The sequence below is a fragment of the Brassica napus genome, chromosome C2 (assembly GCF_020379485.1).
Source record: "Brassica napus cultivar Da-Ae chromosome C2, Da-Ae, whole genome shotgun sequence".
Classification (NCBI taxonomy): Eukaryota; Viridiplantae; Streptophyta; class Magnoliopsida; order Brassicales; family Brassicaceae; genus Brassica; species Brassica napus.
This window is the reverse complement of record NC_063445.1, coordinates 36,360,405-36,378,651: the sequence shown is the minus strand read 5'-3', so window position 1 is coordinate 36,378,651 and position 18,247 is coordinate 36,360,405. Positions and strand designations below refer to the sequence as shown.

Genomic DNA, 18,247 nt, shown 5'->3' with positions numbered 1-18,247 from the left:
CCAAAGAAACCCTGTTTCTTCGCATAGCCGAGGCAGTTGGTGTTAAGTTAACCGTAACCTGCTCTACTACGAAGAATAGGAAACTGTTCGAGAGACATAACCTTCCCAACTTCCCGAATACTTTCGACGATGTTTTTAGTGGGAACATTGGTGTCGTATCCACGGACCCGGAGACTGAGTTGCAGAAACTTCGGACGAAGATGCATGGTTATGGGATGGGACCGGGTTCGGAATGGTCCATGGAGAATTGGCCGCACTTGCCGGGCGAGCTGATCCATGGTACGATCGAGCTCGCCGGAGAGCTGGCCCGCATCATGGCCGAGCTTGCCGGCGAGTCGACCGGCAACACGGCCGTGCTCGCCGGGCGAGTTGACCGGCAACTTGGTCGTGCTCGCTGGGAGAGCTGGCCCGTGTCACGGCCGAGCTCGCCGGCGACTCAACCGACAACGCGGTCGTGCTCGCTGGGCGAGCTGGCCCGTGTCACGGCCGAGCTCGCCGGCAACGCGGTCGTGCTCGCCGGGCGAGCTGGCTCGTGTCGCGGCCGAGCTCGCCAGGTGATCCGTTTTGGCTGTTCGTTTTCTCGGCTTTTGAAGTCTTAACCGAGATTCGGTTTTTCTGAGGACTTTCGGACATCGATTCCGTCGTTACCGATTTTGACCCCAACTGTTAGCCCCCCAGCTAGCTAGGATCAGTGGACCTGGGTGTTAGGTCCTAGCTTGTGGTATGGTCGGTTTTAGGTGGAATTAGACGTAATCGTTGTGGGAACCGAAATTCGCACTGTCGATTTACGTTTAACTTAGGAAACTAGGAAAACCCTAATTTCCCAGAGGTCCCGGATCTCTGCGAGAGCCAACGGCAAGTGACCAAATATATGCGGAAATCATGAATCGGTTTTAAGACGACGTTCATGTCTCTAGTTTTTTCTCTCCTTAGAAAGCAAGCTCGATATGCGTGGCGATCGTTTCTCGATTTTCGGAGAGTTTAGATCGGTTTGCAAGATCTGGACGAACAGTTATGGGACAATATATCGAGACAGGAAAAATCACCTAAGACTTAGTTCGCTAGACTATCCACCTAGGTTTTACGTTCCCTAAAGTTCTATGGCAGTCTCAAAGGCGTTTTTATTTCTTAGTAATTTCCTACGAAAACTCAAAGTCTGATTTCAAAAATTTCAAGTCGCAATTACCTTAGTTCTCTCGAAGATGCAGTTTTGTCTTTTCTCAGTTTTGCTTGCTCATTTCCCCGTCCTCTTCTTGTGTATGTTCGCCTTTTTCGATATTGGTGTTTATCCTCTGAAACTTGACATTTATCTTCCGAACTTGACTGATACGAAGTCAATAAAAAGGTTCAACGTAATCGTATAGTTGAGGCGGATAAGGTGTTAAGTTAACCATTGATGTATTGTACGATTAATCTGAATCCACGCGAGAAAACTAGTCTTTGCGGGTTTTTTTATCGTAAAGTTTCAATGGTAACTCCAATCGAGACGAAACAAGAGACGTTTCGATAGAGATTTGAAGGAGAACACAAAGATGGAGGTAAGGGCGAGTAGGAGCAAGCGAAGGAGTTTAGACGAGTCTTACTTGTTTTCGACGTAAAATCTAAACGGAAACTCCGATTGAGACGAAACGAAAAGCGTTTCGATGAGGATTCAAAAGAGAACGCAAAGGAGTACATTTCTGAGGCCTGACATGTCGCTATGTAGCAAGTGGAGGTCTGACAGGTCGCTATGTAGCGAGTGAAAGCAAGCCAAGAAGAGTCCTACTTGTTTTCGTCGTAATATCTCAACGGAAACTCTGATTGAGACGAAACGAAAAGCGTTGCGATGTGGATTCAAAAGATAACGCAAAGGAGGACCATTTTTAGGCCTGACAGGTCGCTACGTATCAAGTGGAGAGTTGGCTTGAGCTCTACGCAGCGATCGAGCCGTGTGCGTGCTCGGTCGCTACGCAGCGACCGAGCTGTGTGCGTGCTCGGTCGCTACTTAGCGAACTAGCTGTGTGGGTGCTCGGTCGCTACGTAGCGACCGAGCTTGGCTTAAGCTTGGTCGCTACGTAGCAACCAAGCCGTGTGCTTGCTCGGTCGCTACGTAGCGACCGAGCTGTGTAATTGATTTGTTGCGCTTCTTTTTTTCGCGATTAACCGAGGGCTTTTCTGCGGTTTTTGGGAGAACAAGTTTTACCCTTCCGAAATGTTTTCGGAAAACGTGTTTTGGTAAAACCCTTACGCATTGAGATTTCTTTTTTTTGGTAATGAGCCAAACTTACGGGGTTTGATAAGATCGATCGTTTCCCTTTATGTTTAAAAAGAGAAATCGCGAGCTCGTTTCATTGCACTTCCTGTGGCGAAAAGTCGCAGCAAGGTTTTAGATTTTCTCAAGAACTGTGGCGTTTGCATAGGCGTTGGACATAGGCGCAGTGGCGGCTGGAGTTTCCTTACCAGCGTTGTTGCGAACTGCGATTTTCTCTTTCGCATTTCCAGACATTTTTTTGATCAAGCGTTTTGTGGCTATGAGTTAGAGTAATCCGTACCCCCCCCCCCTCCTTCTAGCGCCAAACTGTGGGAACCGAAATCCGCATTGTCGATTTACGTTTAAATTAGGAAACTAGGAAAACCCTAATTTCCCAGAGGTCCCGGATCTCTGCGAGAGCCAACGGCAAGTGACCAAATATATGCGGAAATCATGAAAAGAGAACAAACAAGTTTAGAGAAAACAGTAGATCTTATTTCTAGTCCGCGTGAGAGCATTGCGATCATTACAAGAGATCATAAAAGCTTTGGCCGCAAAGGCTGTCAGCGAGTTACCTAGTTCAAGCGGCCTAAAAGCTCAAACCTAGTTGACTCGCAGCTCGATAACTAAAGATGAAGAAACTACAGAAAAGGTTTTTGATTGATTTCGGACTGAACCTTATGAAAGGCTGCCTACGTACCCCTTTCGAGGATCAAGCCGAACGTAGTTCAAGAGTGAACCAAGAGATCAAACTGCTTGTGCACGTTCGTCTGGTAATCGGGTGCCAGTCATGGAAATGGAGCATGTCGAGAATAATGCCTCAGAGTTTCTAAGCTGTCCCCAGTGCCTTCTCGCCTAGGACTCCTTATATACTCGCTCCTAGGTCGGTTTACGCTTTTTCCTCTTCTGCCCTTAAGCCGTCATAACTTAAAAATGGAGATATTCTGTTTTTCCCGATTATCTTCGAATACTTCATATTTATCCGCGGAAACTTGACATTTATCTTTCCTTGCGAACCAAGCATAAACCGTCCTACGGTTTATGGGCTTTTGGTTAAGAAATCGTAAGTGGGTTTCGAGTCACGTCTTAGGTCTCTTTGGGCCGTTGTTTGACTCGAAACGTTTATTACGTCTTCTTTCGATAAAAACGAACTTTCCGCAGTTTTTATCGTAAAGTTCGATTGATGACTTCAAATGACGAGAAACATGAAATGGGTTGGCTACGGTCTTCGGGAGATAGCATTAAATAGTAGAGGAGAATGCATGGATTCGTGTCGTATCGATTTTTAGGAAAGCACGGTCTCTACGTAGCAACCGAGTCGTGTGCATGCTCGGTCACTACGTAGCGACCGAGCCATGTACGTGTTCGATCGCTACGTAGCGACCGAGCTTCAGGAGAACTCGGTCGCTACGTAGCGAATGAGCTTTGGTGAGAGCTCGGTCGCTACGCAGCGACCGAGCTTCGGGGAGAGCTCGGTTGCTACGTAGCAACCGAGCCGTGTACGTGCTCAGTCGCTACATAGGGACCGAGCTTCGGTGAGAGTTCGGTCGCTACGTATACGTGCTCGGTCTCTATGAAGTGACCGAGCTTTGGGGAGAGCTCGGTCGCTACGTAGCGAACGAGCCGTGTACGTGCTCGGTCGCTACATAGCGACCGAGCTTCGGTGAGAGCTCGGTCGCTACGTAGCGACTGAGCCGTGTACGTGCTCGGTCGCTACGTAGCGACCGAGCTTCGGTGAGAGATTGGTCTCTACGTAGCGACCGAGCCGTGTACGTGCTCGGTCGCTACGTAGTGACCGAGCTGTGTACGTGCTCGGTCGCTACGTGTACGTGCTCGGTCGCTATGTATACGTGCTCGGTCGCTATGTAGCTACCGAGGTTCGGGGAGAGCTCGGTCGCTACGTAGCGACCGAACTTTGGTGAGAGCTCGGTCGCTACGTAGCGACTGTGCCGTGTACGTGCTCGGTCGCTACGTTGCGACCGAGCTTCGGTGATAGCTTGGTGGCTACGTAGCGACCGAGCTTCGGTGAGAGCTCGGTCACTACATAGCGACTGAGAGCTCGGTCGCTACGCAACGACTGAGCCGTGTACGTGCTTGGTCGCTACGTAGCGACCGAGCCGTGTATGTGCTCGGTCGCTACGTAGCGACCGAACTTCGGTGAGAGCTTGGTCGCTACGTAGCGACTGTGCCGTGTACGTGCTCGGTCGCTTCGTAGCGACCGAGCTTCGGTGAGAGCTCGGTTGCTACGAAGTTCGGTGAGAGCTCGGTCGCTACGTAGCAACCAGCTTTTGCGCTGGTTGCTACACGGCAACCTTGTTCTCGTCTTTCTCCGATTTTTTGTGCATGTGTTTTCTCCGCAAGATTCTTCGTAAAAATAAATGTTTTTCTGAGATTTATTTTTCGTAAAAACGTTGATGCCGATTTTTACGGACTTTCAGACATTGATTCTGTCGTGACCGATTTTGACCCCAACAATCGTTTGTCGAAAGATTGAAGGTGAATCGTTTTCTGATTTTAAGTTCGTGCAAAGGATGAGGGTGTTCAATGCGACGCTCGACGGAAGTTTCCGGGAGTCGCGTATCTCTCACTTCAAAGCCGAGGAGGCTGAAAGAGAACTCTTTCGGTTTCGGAAGGATGTCGAAGAACGGAGGCTGAGATCCATTCTCGGGCCCTTGTCCGTGCGGAGAGGAGAGGAAGGAGAGCGATTGTCGCCGAAATGAAGCGGAGGGCTGCTTTGTTTGCCACCGAATTCGAGAGCTTTAAGGATGCTCAAGATTTCATGGGCGATTTTCGCGAGTGTCATGGCTCGGTTGCTACCCTATACAAGTCGCAGAACGAGGACTTCTCTTTTCCTGCCGAGGTCGCTGAGGTGTCGTGTCTTATGAATGGATGTGCCCATGCCGAATCCTTGGTTCCTCCGATCAAAGTAAGGGTCCGACAGCTTTGGAATTCCATCGAGGTTTTGGAGGACACGGCGGAAGCGGGAACCGGTTTTGGTGATGAAGGTGCCGGAGTCGCGGACGGAGAGGTGGATCAGCCCGCGACCTCGTTCGGGAATTCCATGTCCGGGTTCCTCGACTTCGAGCTTTGAGGATTGTTGGGATTATTTCCCTTAGTTTTATTTCGAGGTTTGATGTATCTAGGCCGAGTGTGGCCGTATTTGATTTTTGTGTGTTATGGCCTTGCGAGGCTATGTGAACTATGCGTTTGAGACCGGCCGTTTGGTGGCTTTGGGTCCTAGCCGTTTTTTGTGGCTTCTATATATATGATGAATTATTGACATTCTGTGCATTTTAGTTTATACTTCTGCCAAGTGTGAGGGAAAGATGCGAGTAGTCACTTCGTATCTTAACTCTTAGTTTATCGTCTTATTCGTTTGCTCTTACTGAACGAGGGCGTTCGGATACGTTTAGGAGTTTCGCGAAGTTTCGTGAGCGTATTAGATATAAACGATGGGACATGTTTTTAAGATCTCGTATCATGTCTTGAGATGTTAGTGGACCAGTAGGACTAGGTTTAGGGTAAGGCCTAGGTTTACTTTTGGCTCTAAGGCTGTGCGACGACTGATCGGCTCTCGTTTTGCCTGTCGGCGATTTCCACCTGGTTCTTTCCGATTTAAAGTCCAAGACTTGGCGCCGGCTTATATGACTTTTATGGAACGAACCGAGCACTCTCCAGAGACCGCCTGGAGTGTTGACCAAAATTTCAGATTTCTTGTATAGCGCGCTATGGTATCCTCGTCGGATGTAAGAGAACTTTTACTTTTACGAAAGGTTAGACTACGAGTTCTTTTTTGAGAGCATTTTGGGTTTGTCCGCTGGGGCCAATCGACGGGCAATTTGTTTTTTTTTAGAGTCGCGGACGGACTGTGTGTTTGGATAATATCTTTCGAAAATATTTACGACGTCTCTCTTTTTCCGAAAGGTATATCCTTTGTAGTGAGAAAGTTACGATCTTCGCTTTTAGAGAAGATGTATTTAGTCTTGCTTGACCATTGGAACGCAGTGATGTTGTTTAAGTTAGTTCTCATCCAAGGACTGCTTGAAAGGTATGTGTATTTGGAGACCTTTGTGGGAGACCGAAATAAAATGAGTTTTATTGGAAAAGTTTCGAAAATATCGAGTACATGTGTTGGATATTCCGAACTTTGTGGGAGTATACGATTATACGTACCCACTCCCCCCTTTTCGGAGAGGGGAATAGCTGAACTTGTCAATAGGACAAGCTGCCTACGTACCTCTTTCGAGGATCACGCCATCTCGTAGTCCGGCTTTGTTGTTGTGGTTGTTCCTACTCGTTGGATAGGGCCATTTCTGTTACTTCGGCCATTGAGGCTTTAGTTAAATCGGCGGCCGTTTCGTGAGTCGGGTTTTCCGCTGGTAGGGCGATGGACTCCGGGATCGCGTCGCTGTCCGGACCCGTTGCCTAGGTGAGTGATTCCGAATTGCTCCTTGTGGAACCTTCGGGAGTACTCTGAGTTTTCTTGACTCGCTTCTGGCTAACCGGAAGGGTGTTCCATGTTTTTCGTAGCTATGCTCGGCCAAAAAGAAGAGCCTAGATTGTTTCTGGCATCCCCAGATTACTGCTGTTCCGTTTGGTGTTGGGAACTTGATGCTAAGGTGGTAAGTCGACGGTACCGCCTTCATTGCGTTGATCCATGGGGTTCCCATGATAACATTATAGATGGCCGGGTTATCGACTACGGCAAAGTCAACGATTTTCGTGACTTCCCTTGCCATGACCGGAAGTTTGATCGATCCGAGGGTCATTGATGTTGTGCCCAAAAAACCGGTTAGTGGTTTTGGTTCCGGGACGACTTCCCCGAGTTTGATGTTCATTCTCCAGAGAGGGTCGCAGAAAATGACGATGACCGTGCTGCCTGTGTCTATGAGGATTCTTCCCACTTCGAGCTCTCGAATCACCAAGTCGATGACCAGCGGGTCGCAGTGAGGTTTATCGAGTCCGACGGTTTCCTCCTCCTCGAAAACAATCTTATCGTTTGGAGCGTTGTCGGTCAGGGACCGAGTCGTCCAGTTAGAACTTGTTTCCGCCTTTCTTCCGTAGGCCTTGATGGATGAAACAAAGTCGCGGTAGAATTGCAATTCTCCGATGATCATGTTTATCCTCCGGCAGGTATTATTGTCTCCAAGGTCATCCTGCCTTCTTCGCCAGGACTGGTTTGCGCGTGCGTCCCTCTCAGGAGACTGGTTTACGCGTGAGTCCCTCTCGGGAGACTCTTTATCAGTCCTGGGAGGGCGGTCGGAATCCAGGATGAGGTCTTTTATGCTAGTGACCTTTGAGAGGTCGCCAGCGAGCAGTTTTGCGGCTAGCCTTGAGCCGAGAACTTTGCTGTTCGTAGTGGAATGACCTTTGGTCTGGTGGAACTCGCAGTAGGAGTTATTCTTATACTGGTTCCTGGACCAGGTGTTTCCGGAGGTCTTCCCTTGTTCGGAATTGATAGTGTAGTTGTGCTCGCCTTGGATGTCTTCTCCCTCGTGGTGGACATACTTGTCGTTTCGAGAGCTTTTCTTTTTTGTGGGCGTCTTCTGCGGGTTGTACTTCTGGGAGAAGATTTTCATCTCCTCTTCCATTACAATGAAGTCCGTTGCCTTATGAAGAGCATCCTGAATCGTTCTCAGTTTTTCAAGGGATACCCATTGCCAGAATTTCGACCGGTACCAGAGGGTTTTCTTCAGAGCATCGATTGCCACTTTGTCGCTGATCCCGGTGACTCTTGCCCTTACTAGCTTGAATCTGTTCATGAACTCGTGAAGTGGCTTGTCTTCTCTTTGAGACAGGCACCAGAGATTGACGTCCGAGGTTTCTCTGTCCATGAACATGGAATACTGCTTGAGAAACTCTGAAGCAAGTTGGCGGAAACTTCCGATGGAATTTCATTTTAGGCGAGAAAACCATTCGAGCGCGGCTCCTTTGAGGTTTTCGACGAACAGGAGGCAGTAGCCAGCGTCTCGTTCGCGTTCCTTAAGTTTGCACCTCCCCATCGTGATCTGGAAAGACTGCAGGTGCGCTTTTGGGTCGGTGGTGCCATCGTAGATGGAAATTTTGATCTTCCCCGGGTCCGAGACGTTGGTCTCAGTAATCCGGGCAGTGAACGGGGTTTTGCGTGCTTCCTCGAGAAGTCTGTCGATCTCGGGCGCAGCGCTTGTCGCGTGGTGGATTTGTGATTTCACCGCTTTCACCTCCGCTGCGGTTTTCACGATGTACTCGCGGAGATCGTGGATCTCATCAGGATTTCTGGCAGCCTTGCGAGCTTGTCTGTGTTGGCCGCGGTGGATCCTGGCATGCTTTTCGGCCAGCTCCTCCTGTTCTACCCAATAGAGGTTTTCTTCTTCCTCGGTCATGGGATTTTTTGAAGGACCCGTCCTGCCGAGCAGACTGGCTTCGCGTTCTTCTTGGGTGGATGTCAGCACCGTCGTCCGAGTGATCGGACTGGTCGTTTATATCCAGGCCGATGCGCTCGATTTCTTCTCCTTTGTTTCTCCCGGTAGGAGGTGGAAGGTTCTCGGCAGTTGGCTGTGTACCTGGCTGAGCATTTCATCAGGGTTTTGGCCTGACGAAGCCTTGTCCGCGTGTGCAGCTCGATTGCCCGGAGTTTTGAAATCAAGTCTTCTACCGCTGCGGGCTCTTGTGGTTCCGCGCGGGGCTTTGCTCCTGGCCTTCGCCGTTACGGTTTCGACCTGTTTTGCGAGAGAGGCCACGAGTTTTCCTTGTTCGTCCGCCTTTTTCTGAGCGGAGGCGAACATTTCCTTCATCTGGTCTAGCCTTCCCTGAAGGTTCCGGTTATCGGCTGGGCCACGCACAACACATTCAATATAAAAGATTCGAAAGTAATAAATCGTAAAAGAGCGAAAAGAGAACAAAGAGGTCTTATTTCCGAATTCGCGTTTGAGCGTGAACAACAAGTAAGATCCTAGGCCACGAGAGCTGTTGGTATGTTCGCTAGTCTATCCACCTAAGTTCTAACCTAGTCGAGTTCCTCTAAGTATTAAGTTTGCTCTTAGAATGCCCTCCCTTTCTCTTCGTCCTAGGTCCTCCTTATATACTCCTCCTTAGGTTGGTTTATCTCTTCTCGGGCCGGATTTGTCGTGAAGCGGGCTTTTCCATATTTCCTACTTCTTTGTGATTATCTTCAGAAATTTTTCATTTATCTCTCCCCGCGGACGAGATAAACCGGTATACCAGTCTTTGGGTTCAAGTCTTTTGGGACGAAAGATGGGCCGTTGTCCGCAATTCCGACTCTCTTTGGGCTGTATCGAGACTAAAGCCTTTTTACGATTTTACTCGCGAAGTAACCGTTGGTATAGGCATGGTTCTTCCAACGGAACCCTGTTTCTTCGCATAGCCGAGGCAGTTGGTGTTAAGTTAACCGTAACCTGCTGTACAACAAAGAATAGGAAACTATTCGAGAGACATAACCTTCCCAACTTCTCGAATACTTTCGACGAGTTTTTTAGACGGAACATTGGTGTCGTATCCACGGACCCGAAGACTGAGTTACGGAAACTTCGGACGAAGATGCATGGTTATGGGATGGGACCGGGTTCGGAATGGTCCATGGAGAATTGGCCGAGCTCGCGGGGCGAGCTGATCCGTGCCCGTATCATGGCCGAGCTCGCCGGCGAGTCGATCGGCAACACGGCCGTGCTTGTCGAGCGAGCTGGCTCGTGTCGCGGCCGAGCTCGCCGGTGAGTCGACCGGCAACGCGGCCATGCTCGCTGGGCAAGCTGGCCCGTGTCACGGCCGAGCTCGCTGGTGACTCGACCGGCAGTGCTGTCATGCTCGTCGGGCGAGCTGGCCCGTGTCACGGCCAAGCTCGCCGGTGACTCGACTGGCAACACGGCCGTACTCGCCGGGCGAGCTGGCTCGTGTCACGGTCGAGCTCGCCGGGTGATCCGTTTCGGCTGTTCGATTTCTCGGCTTTTGAAGTCTTGACCGAGATTCGGTTTTTCTGTGGACTTTCGGACATTTATTCCGTCGTGACCGATTTTGACCCCAACAAACTACGAATGGCTGATCCCTTACTGAAGGGTACGTAGGCAATCCCCACTGAAGGATGCAGCTATAAATCCAAACACCTTCCATGGTCCTGTGCATAGATGCCCAAGGACCGTCCTTGGTAGGCAGGACCATCAAGTACAGATCAGGAGGCTCCCAAGGACCAACCCTGGTAGCCGGAACCATCAACAACAGATCAGGAGGCACCCTGGTAGTCGGAACCATCGATCATAGATCAAGAAGACCCTGCGATCTTCACTATCGATAGGCGTCCCCCGCCTAACAACCAATCTCCCCTCCTGCTACTAAGGAACAACCGACATATATTGGCCCATACCCATATGGCAGTATCCTAAGAGCAGGATCTCCTGGTTTATCAACTATTGAAGCAGGAAAATACACTCAACGACATTTATCCTTCCTCCTATCATTCCGTAGAGCTGATCACGGATCGCTTGTACGCAAAAATACCCTAACTGTTTGGCGCTAAAAGGAGGGGCATTTTTAAACTACGTGATAATGTGATAGGTGGAAGAGACATTACATCTATTCCTGCAAAATCTCTCAACCCAGCCACCTAGGGCAAGAAACAACTTCTTCTCACCAGATCCATGGTTCACCCGGCTGGAAACACCTCTCCAAGGGAGGATAGCACCAGGAAAACATCAGTAGCAAGATCCAATAAGGGATTACCTACTAGTTCCTCCTGGTGCCGGGCCTAAACCACAAGTCAAACCTCTACAGTCTTTGGTTCCTGCTGATCCCAGACCTAAACCACAAGTCAGACCTCTACAGTCGTTGGTTCCTGCCGATTCCGGGTCCCAACCTCAAAGCCAACCCCTACAATCTTTGGTTTCTGCTTGTTCCGGGTCTTAACTATATATCAAGCCTCTACAACCTTTGAACCCAACGCGAGCAGTCATCACCAACATCAAATCAGCGGGTAACCAACTGGCAGCAATCTAGCAAGCCCTGGACGCCATCAATCCTTCCAAGCTTACAACTCCGCCACATATGAGAAAGATAATAGGTCCCCTAGCAGAGCATAACATCTCCGGCCAGGTTTACAATTTTGACGAATTCCAAAAGCTGGAGGAGCCAGAAGAGGAGTTCCTCGAAATACTGTAGGCATACCAGACAACCACTAAAAGGTAACTGGAGAACCACCTTTCTCTTTAGGTTCCAGAATTTAAGTGGTAATAGAATCTTAGATAAGCTTGATACCTAGGTGGATAAAACGCCTTTGTGTACTCATCAAATTCCATTGGAATCGTTCCGCGAAAGGAACCATGCCCAAGGGCCGGGAACACTGCCGCTCTGCCTCCTGCAAAGGAGCCAAGGAAAATGCTAATACTACATCAAGGAGTGCTGGTCTTCATACCCTCTACTCATTTGGAGCAAGTGGGAGTAAAAGAAGCCGGAGAACACATGTTCCCACTACCATTCATCCAAAAGGAAAAGCCAAACCTCTGGGTTCCAGGTTCCGGATCCCAGCTTCCAGGTTCCGGATCCAAGGTTCCGACCACCTTACTACTGCTTTTCCTGGCCATGTACCCTGATATACCTCTGAGGAAGACACGACCACGAGGAAAGAAGGGGCAGATGAGCTAAGCGTTAACCCAAGGGGCTACACGTATCAACAACTCCCATCGACATGCCCGTGGCAAAGGAGATTCAAGAAGAGGCGACGAGTCATCGAATGACGTCCAGAAAACGCTGAGAGTGGCTCACCCATGGGGAAGCAGGGAGCAGCCTGGACGTTAAATGACATCGTGAAATGCTGAGAATGGCTCACCCAAGCGGGGGCAGAGAGCAGCTACAACGAGTCATAGAACGACGCCTACAAAGAAGGAAATCCAAGGAATATGAGCAAATCAATATCCGTGGATGATCAACAGCAGGAGTGGACTAATCATGTCCTAGTATGCATAAGAAAACGCTAACCCCTGTGAAGAAATAGAAGAATCACCTCATCCTGGAGAACTCCTACTATCTAAACAACCGATTCCGGCTCCAAACCTAGGTCAATTCCTGCCTATGGACCAATATGGGTCAAAGATCACATGAGATCATGTCAACCCATACTCTCCAAGCCCAGGGACGGACAAGTACTGTCTCTTTACATGAAAAAATAAAAGCACACAGGGAGTGTCGTCCTGGTGCAAAGAGCAAAAATATTGCTCCATACGCCAGAGGTACAAAGGTCATTGGCAAGGCAGACAGAGGAGCTCGCCAACATCTGGGAACCTCCATGTTTCAAAAGGGTCTACCCCAAAATCTTCGGGTTCCAAGAGAACCACTTCCACAAACTCCGGGTTTCTAGGGGACGAAGCCCACAAACCTCCATGTTTCAGGAGGATAAATTCCAGAACCTCCGGGCCTCAGGAGGATATCTCTGTAATCGACGGATTTTGAGAAGATACATCCAACATGACAAAATGGAAAGACTTGAGACCAGCAAAGAGTACCAGAAACTGCAGAACCACGCGTCCCACAAAGGTTCTATTACCACGAAGATGTCCTATAGTTCTCGAAGATATTCCGAACGGCTCCACGGAAGCAACATGCGCAATCTCGACAACAGCCCACAGCCAATCAACATCGAGAGTGGTCCATCTCCGGAGGACAGAGTGCGACGTTGTATTAAGTCAATAAAGACTCTGGGTTCGAGACAGCAAAACAAAGATTAACCTCCAAGAAAAATCTACAGGTCCAACAAGATCAGAATATGAAACCCTTGAAAGCCTTAGATTCCAGAGAATAATAGTTAGGGACTACAAGTTCCTACACGATGTACGTCGATACCTCAGGGTAGTACGACGAAGAATCAGCCTCCACGCCTCAACAAAGTGTCTTGTTCCTCCCGAAGAAGGAATAAGAAAAATCGCGGTCTTCACTCGATTACTACCTAGTACGGAACTTCTCCATCCTAGAGTCAGGGTGTAGGTTCTTCAGAAGATCTTTCTCCAGTCGATATCCAATCATGGGGCACATAAGCAAGAAGTAAATTGATAATTCGCTTTCGTGCCCCAGTCATGTGCCGTTCAGACCCAGGAAATATGTAACTTTGTGCCACCAAGGTCTCGCGCCAGGAAGAGGGATCTCGCTTATCACTTCAATGCGAATCTGAGATCAAGAATTCCTGCTTCCGAGCGGGGCAATAGATCACTTATAGCAGATTTCAACATATACAAGTGATCTTCACCAGCCAAACGTATGAGTCTTGCCGTCCAATCAACATGCAAGGCCAGGTGCCTGGATCTTCCTAGGTCAATTAACCTAAACCAGACACAAGCCTAGGAATATCCATTAGACCCCTGTCTATTTCGGGGAAATCGACTCTCCTCCAGGTTCAAACACGGGTCATGCCTAAGAAGAACCTAGAAAAGGAGATTTCAAAGCGGCGTCCTGCTCACGTGAAGTCTAAGGGACCTGCCATCGACAAGCCGATGTTGATGCCCACTGAAGCATCAAACGTTTCTCCATCAGGTCTTGCGCAAACCAGAGATAACTACTACAGGCAACGAGCCCCATGAATAAGTCTTGACATCCAATGGAATGCGACCAAGGTCCTGAATCTCTGCAGGTCATCTCTAACCAAGTCTAGAACCCGGAAATGTCTACTAAACCCCGGACTATCCCGGGGAAATTTGTTCTCCTCCTAGTTCGAACACGGTCCAGACCTAAGAAGAACCTGGGAAAGAAGGATTACTGGAGCGATGTCCTGCCCAGGGGAAGCCTACTGAGAATGAACAACTCCGGTTAACTTGAGTGCAAAGGTTATTCTCCGAGTCCGAGGACGAAATCGAGAAATAAAGGGCAAACTGGTTGGGAAAAATCATCCAGGCCTCGGGCAGGACACGTGCCTCCAGGTTCCTGTTGAGAGAAGCTCCGGCTCCGACCCATGCATCGTTCCCTGCCTCCAGATCAATAAAAGGGATTACTAGATCCTATGATCTTGCGCATAAGTGGAAAACCCACACATATGGCGCATGGAAAATATTTGACAATCGCAGGAATGGGCTAGCACAAGCCATAGTATGCGGTCAAAATATAGTACACCTGCTCAAGAGCCTACTCCAATGCGGGGTACGAAGTACTTATAATGCAAAGTAGTGTCTGAGGAACTTACATGCTTACTCTCAGGCAGGGAGCATATCACTTATAATGCAAAGTACTGCCTGAGGAGCTTACATGCTTATTCTCAGGCAGAGAGCATATTACATATAATGCAAAGTACTGCCTGAGGAGCTTACACGCTTACACTCAGGCAGGGAGCATATTACATATAATGCAAAGTACTGCCTGAGGAGCATACACGCTTACTCTCAGGCAGGGAGCATGTTACTTAACATGAAAAGTACTGCATAAGGAGCTTACACGCTTACTCTTACGCAGGAAGCATCGTACGAATCATGCCAATTCCTGCAAAAACGCAAGAGGCATAAGTACAAACGCAAAGTACTGTATTCATACTAGTTTGTGCAGGAAGCGACAATGGGTATGAGACATAAAGCAAGAATGGGTCTGCGCAAGCTTGAGTATGCTGTCAAAACTAACTAAAACTCCTGTGCAGCTTAAAGCGCATCGGGGTCCCTACAGTACCATTGTGAAAAGTACATGTATTAAAACGCTACGTGCTACACAATACAGGGAACACATGGTATAATTATTGCAAAAGTACCGTGAAATACATGGAGCAATTAAAATCCTGCTTCTCCAGACGTGGAAAGCAGCGAAGCCTGGAACTTGGGTCATAACACCCATACCAGCACCCTCTAAGCCTGTCAGTGACTTCTTGTAGAAGTAGAATACATCATAGGAACTCGATATTGATCAGCTTCCGAGCGGCAGAATGCGAAATCCAAACAGGTACCGGTAGTAGTCTTGCCTAGGAAGGCGGAGTACGGTCCCTGCAAAACCAAATATTTCGGGTCCTTACGAACTCCGGGTCTAAAGATAACCTCAGGGTTATTAGATCAGAACCCTTGGGTTATTAGATCAGAACCCCCGGGTTATTAAGAACTTTCGGGTCCCCAAGCAGTCTCCGGATCCTGAAAAGATCTCAGGGCCTGGAAAAGGTAAACCTCCAGGCAATTATATAACCACGGGTTCAAATCGACCTCTGGGTCCAAAAGAAACCTCCGGGTTCAAAATGACATCCGGGTCCAGAGAAGCCTCTGGGTTCAAAACGACCTCCGGGTCCCAAATACGACCTCAGGGTTTGAAGGGACCTCCGGGTTACCAAACGACCTCCGGGTCCTTAATCGACCTTCGGGTCCTAAATACGACCTCAGGGTCTGAAGGAACCTCCGGGTTTCCAAACGACCTCTGGGTCCTTATTCGACCTCTGGGTCCTAAATACGACCTCAGGGTCTGAAGGAACCTCCGGGTTCCCAAATGACCTCCCGGTCCTTTCTCAACCTCCGGGTTCCAAGTACAATCTCAGGATCTAAATGAGAACCTTCGGGTTCCCATATGACCTCCTGGTCCAGATACGATCTCAGTATCTAAAGGAGAATCTCTGGATTCCCACATGACCTCCGGGTTCGATAAAACACCTCCGGGTTATAAACGGCCTTCGGGCCAGAAACAAAGGTCCACGGATCCTTCGTAGGGGAATTCATATCGATAGAAACCTACCTAAAGGAGGTGGAATGTGATACCCGTCTGGAAGTTTATGAACTTATAAACATATGTTGATAGTGGCCTACTTACAAGTGGCAGAATGCAAAATCTAAAAACCGACATTGATAGTGGCCTACCTACGGGGGCAGAGAGCAATGTCGCACACGATTAAGAGCAGCTTACTCACAGGGGCATTGTAAAAACACGTTAAAAAAAAAAACAAAAAAAAAGAGAGAATGGTCGAGTATCTTTGTGGTGGTCGAGTCGCCGGTGATAAGGATCGATCAAGAAGTTTTGAAGTACGAGGTGGGCGAAGAAGTGATCGTGAGTGAACTATGAGTCGAATAAGTTGCTCGACCATAGTTAGAAGAGGTCTTAGATTGATTAGACAGATGTTTTGTAAGCAGAACATTTTTGGAAGCACGACGGTTTAGAAGCTCTGCGTTTTGGAAGAATAATGTTTCTTCAGCACGAAGTTTTCTGCGAAACTTAGTATCAGCGGAATATTATTTCGAAGACATTGGAAGCAGGACGGGAATTAATCAGGATGGGAAGCAAGCACGACGGGATCGAAACATGACGGGAAAACCCGAAATTAGACAAAAACCTTAATTTCGGTATTATGCAAGTCTTCGATGAAGCCGAAGGATCGGGAAATATTTACCGCCAAGGTCAGACTTCAGATTGGAGTTTATTAAAAATATTAAACTCATCTGAACGGGAGAAGAAAAATATTCAGGGTTAATCGCGGATCAGAAAAATTTGCCGGAATGACCAAAATCAGGCCAATGGACCGAGAAGCTCGAGGTGGCTCGTTGCATGGGTTCAGAACGTGGTGTCAACAAGCTAACAAGCTGAGTGTCTCCAGAAGCTCGAGGTGTCGCCTTGCATGGAAGCTGTACATGCAGCCTGACATGTAGAAGCACGAGGTTGATCGACCAAGCACGAGGTATCTCCGCGCATGCAACCGAAGCATGTTGATCGCCATGTGTCTGCTGCTGTGGCACCTTGCATTAGTTCTAGTCATGCAGCCTGACATCTGGGAGGAGTGGTGGCGTCCTGCATGTGTCCTGGATATGCAGCCAGCCATGTGGAGCACGAGGTGTCGCCGCGCATGCGTCCGGAGCCATGCGAAGCGACACATGGGCTGCCACCAACCTAAAGCTGATTGGCTTGTGTCTCCTATAAATACCTCACGACCCCAGCTCATTTTTTCACATCCAGACCTGTTCAAAGCCAGTTAAATACGTGAGAGAAAAGTAGAAAAAGAAAGCAAGTGATTCCGAGCTATTTCGAGAGTTTTAGAGAGTTTTCGAGATCAGTTCTCTATTGATTTCGAGACAGCGCCTACGGAAGGTTTTGTTCAACTGAAGGTCAATCAAATGAAGGTTAGTTCAGATGGGAAGCAAGTCAAGTGTCCAGAGAGGGAGAGTGAAACAAAGAGGTCGATTTAGAGTTTGTTCTGAAGACCGATACTCCACCGAGAAGGCCAGTTCCGTCCAATCGACGATTCTCTACGATTGTGACGCGGAAGCTCTGTCCAGATCAGTCCGTCCAAGACAGTCATATTCTGTGATGGTCAAGTGGAGGTGATGTCCAGAGTTAGTTAAGATCCACGGGTTTTGATCAGTCAAAGTTCTGCTTGAAACTCCGCCGGGAAGTCCGAAGAACTTTCCAGGAGCTAAAAGAGGTTCTGTCCGAGTCCAGATCAGTCTGTCAAGGCCTGTCAGATTCTTCATGGTGAAGCCGAGGCTCTGTCCTAAGTATTATTTAGTTTTCGGTAGGAGTCTTTTCCCTTAGGTATTTCCTAAGGATTGTGTGTCCAGTGTTATGCCGACAGCTGGTGCGAAACCCACCCATGCTAGGCATGTTTTGGGGTGGATTAGTGTTTCCTCGCCCTTGTATTCAGCGGGTTCAAGGAAACCCCTTATTCGCTGGATCGGGAAGACTCGGAGAGACGGGATCATGGCCTATGGCTGAGTGATTACACGACGGTGTAATGTGGCAGTGACCCGAAGGACTGTGGCCTGTCGTGCGGTGACCCGAAGGACTGTGGGCCGTGGTCGGTTGAAAGTTCCTTCTTCTGGCCTTTGTGGTAGGGAGATAGGATATTGCCCCTAGAGAGGAGGAACACGACGTCACCAAGGCCCAGGTTAGAGTGTTGTGTTAGTGTGTCGTACAAGGTTATGGAACCCTCGAGTTAATGTAGCACCGATATACGGTGTTACGAGCTAGATCGAGTCATAGTTACTCATAGTTATTATTGTGATTGTGTTTGGTTGTTGATTGTTTCCTCGCAGGTTCTGACATTAAGTCCTAAGTCTGGTTTAGGTACCAGATTAGGCTTGGTGTGTATTTGGTTAGTGTAGGCCT

The 18,247-nt window shown here is 48.7% G+C and overlaps 1 protein-coding gene across 1 annotated transcript; it reads right to left on the bottom strand.

Annotated features, from left to right (window-relative positions):
- Positions 1-6,520: 6,520 nt before the first annotated feature.
- LOC125582366 lies at positions 6,521-8,064 on the bottom strand. The gene is made up of 3 exons (XM_048749034.1): positions 7,825-8,064; positions 6,907-7,722; positions 6,521-6,655 (listed from the first exon to the last, which is right to left on the bottom strand). The coding sequence occupies exons 1-3, from the start codon at positions 8,062-8,064 to the stop codon at positions 6,521-6,523; spliced, it is 1,191 nt and encodes a 396-aa protein (XP_048604991.1).
- Positions 8,065-18,247: the final 10,183 nt, after the last annotated feature.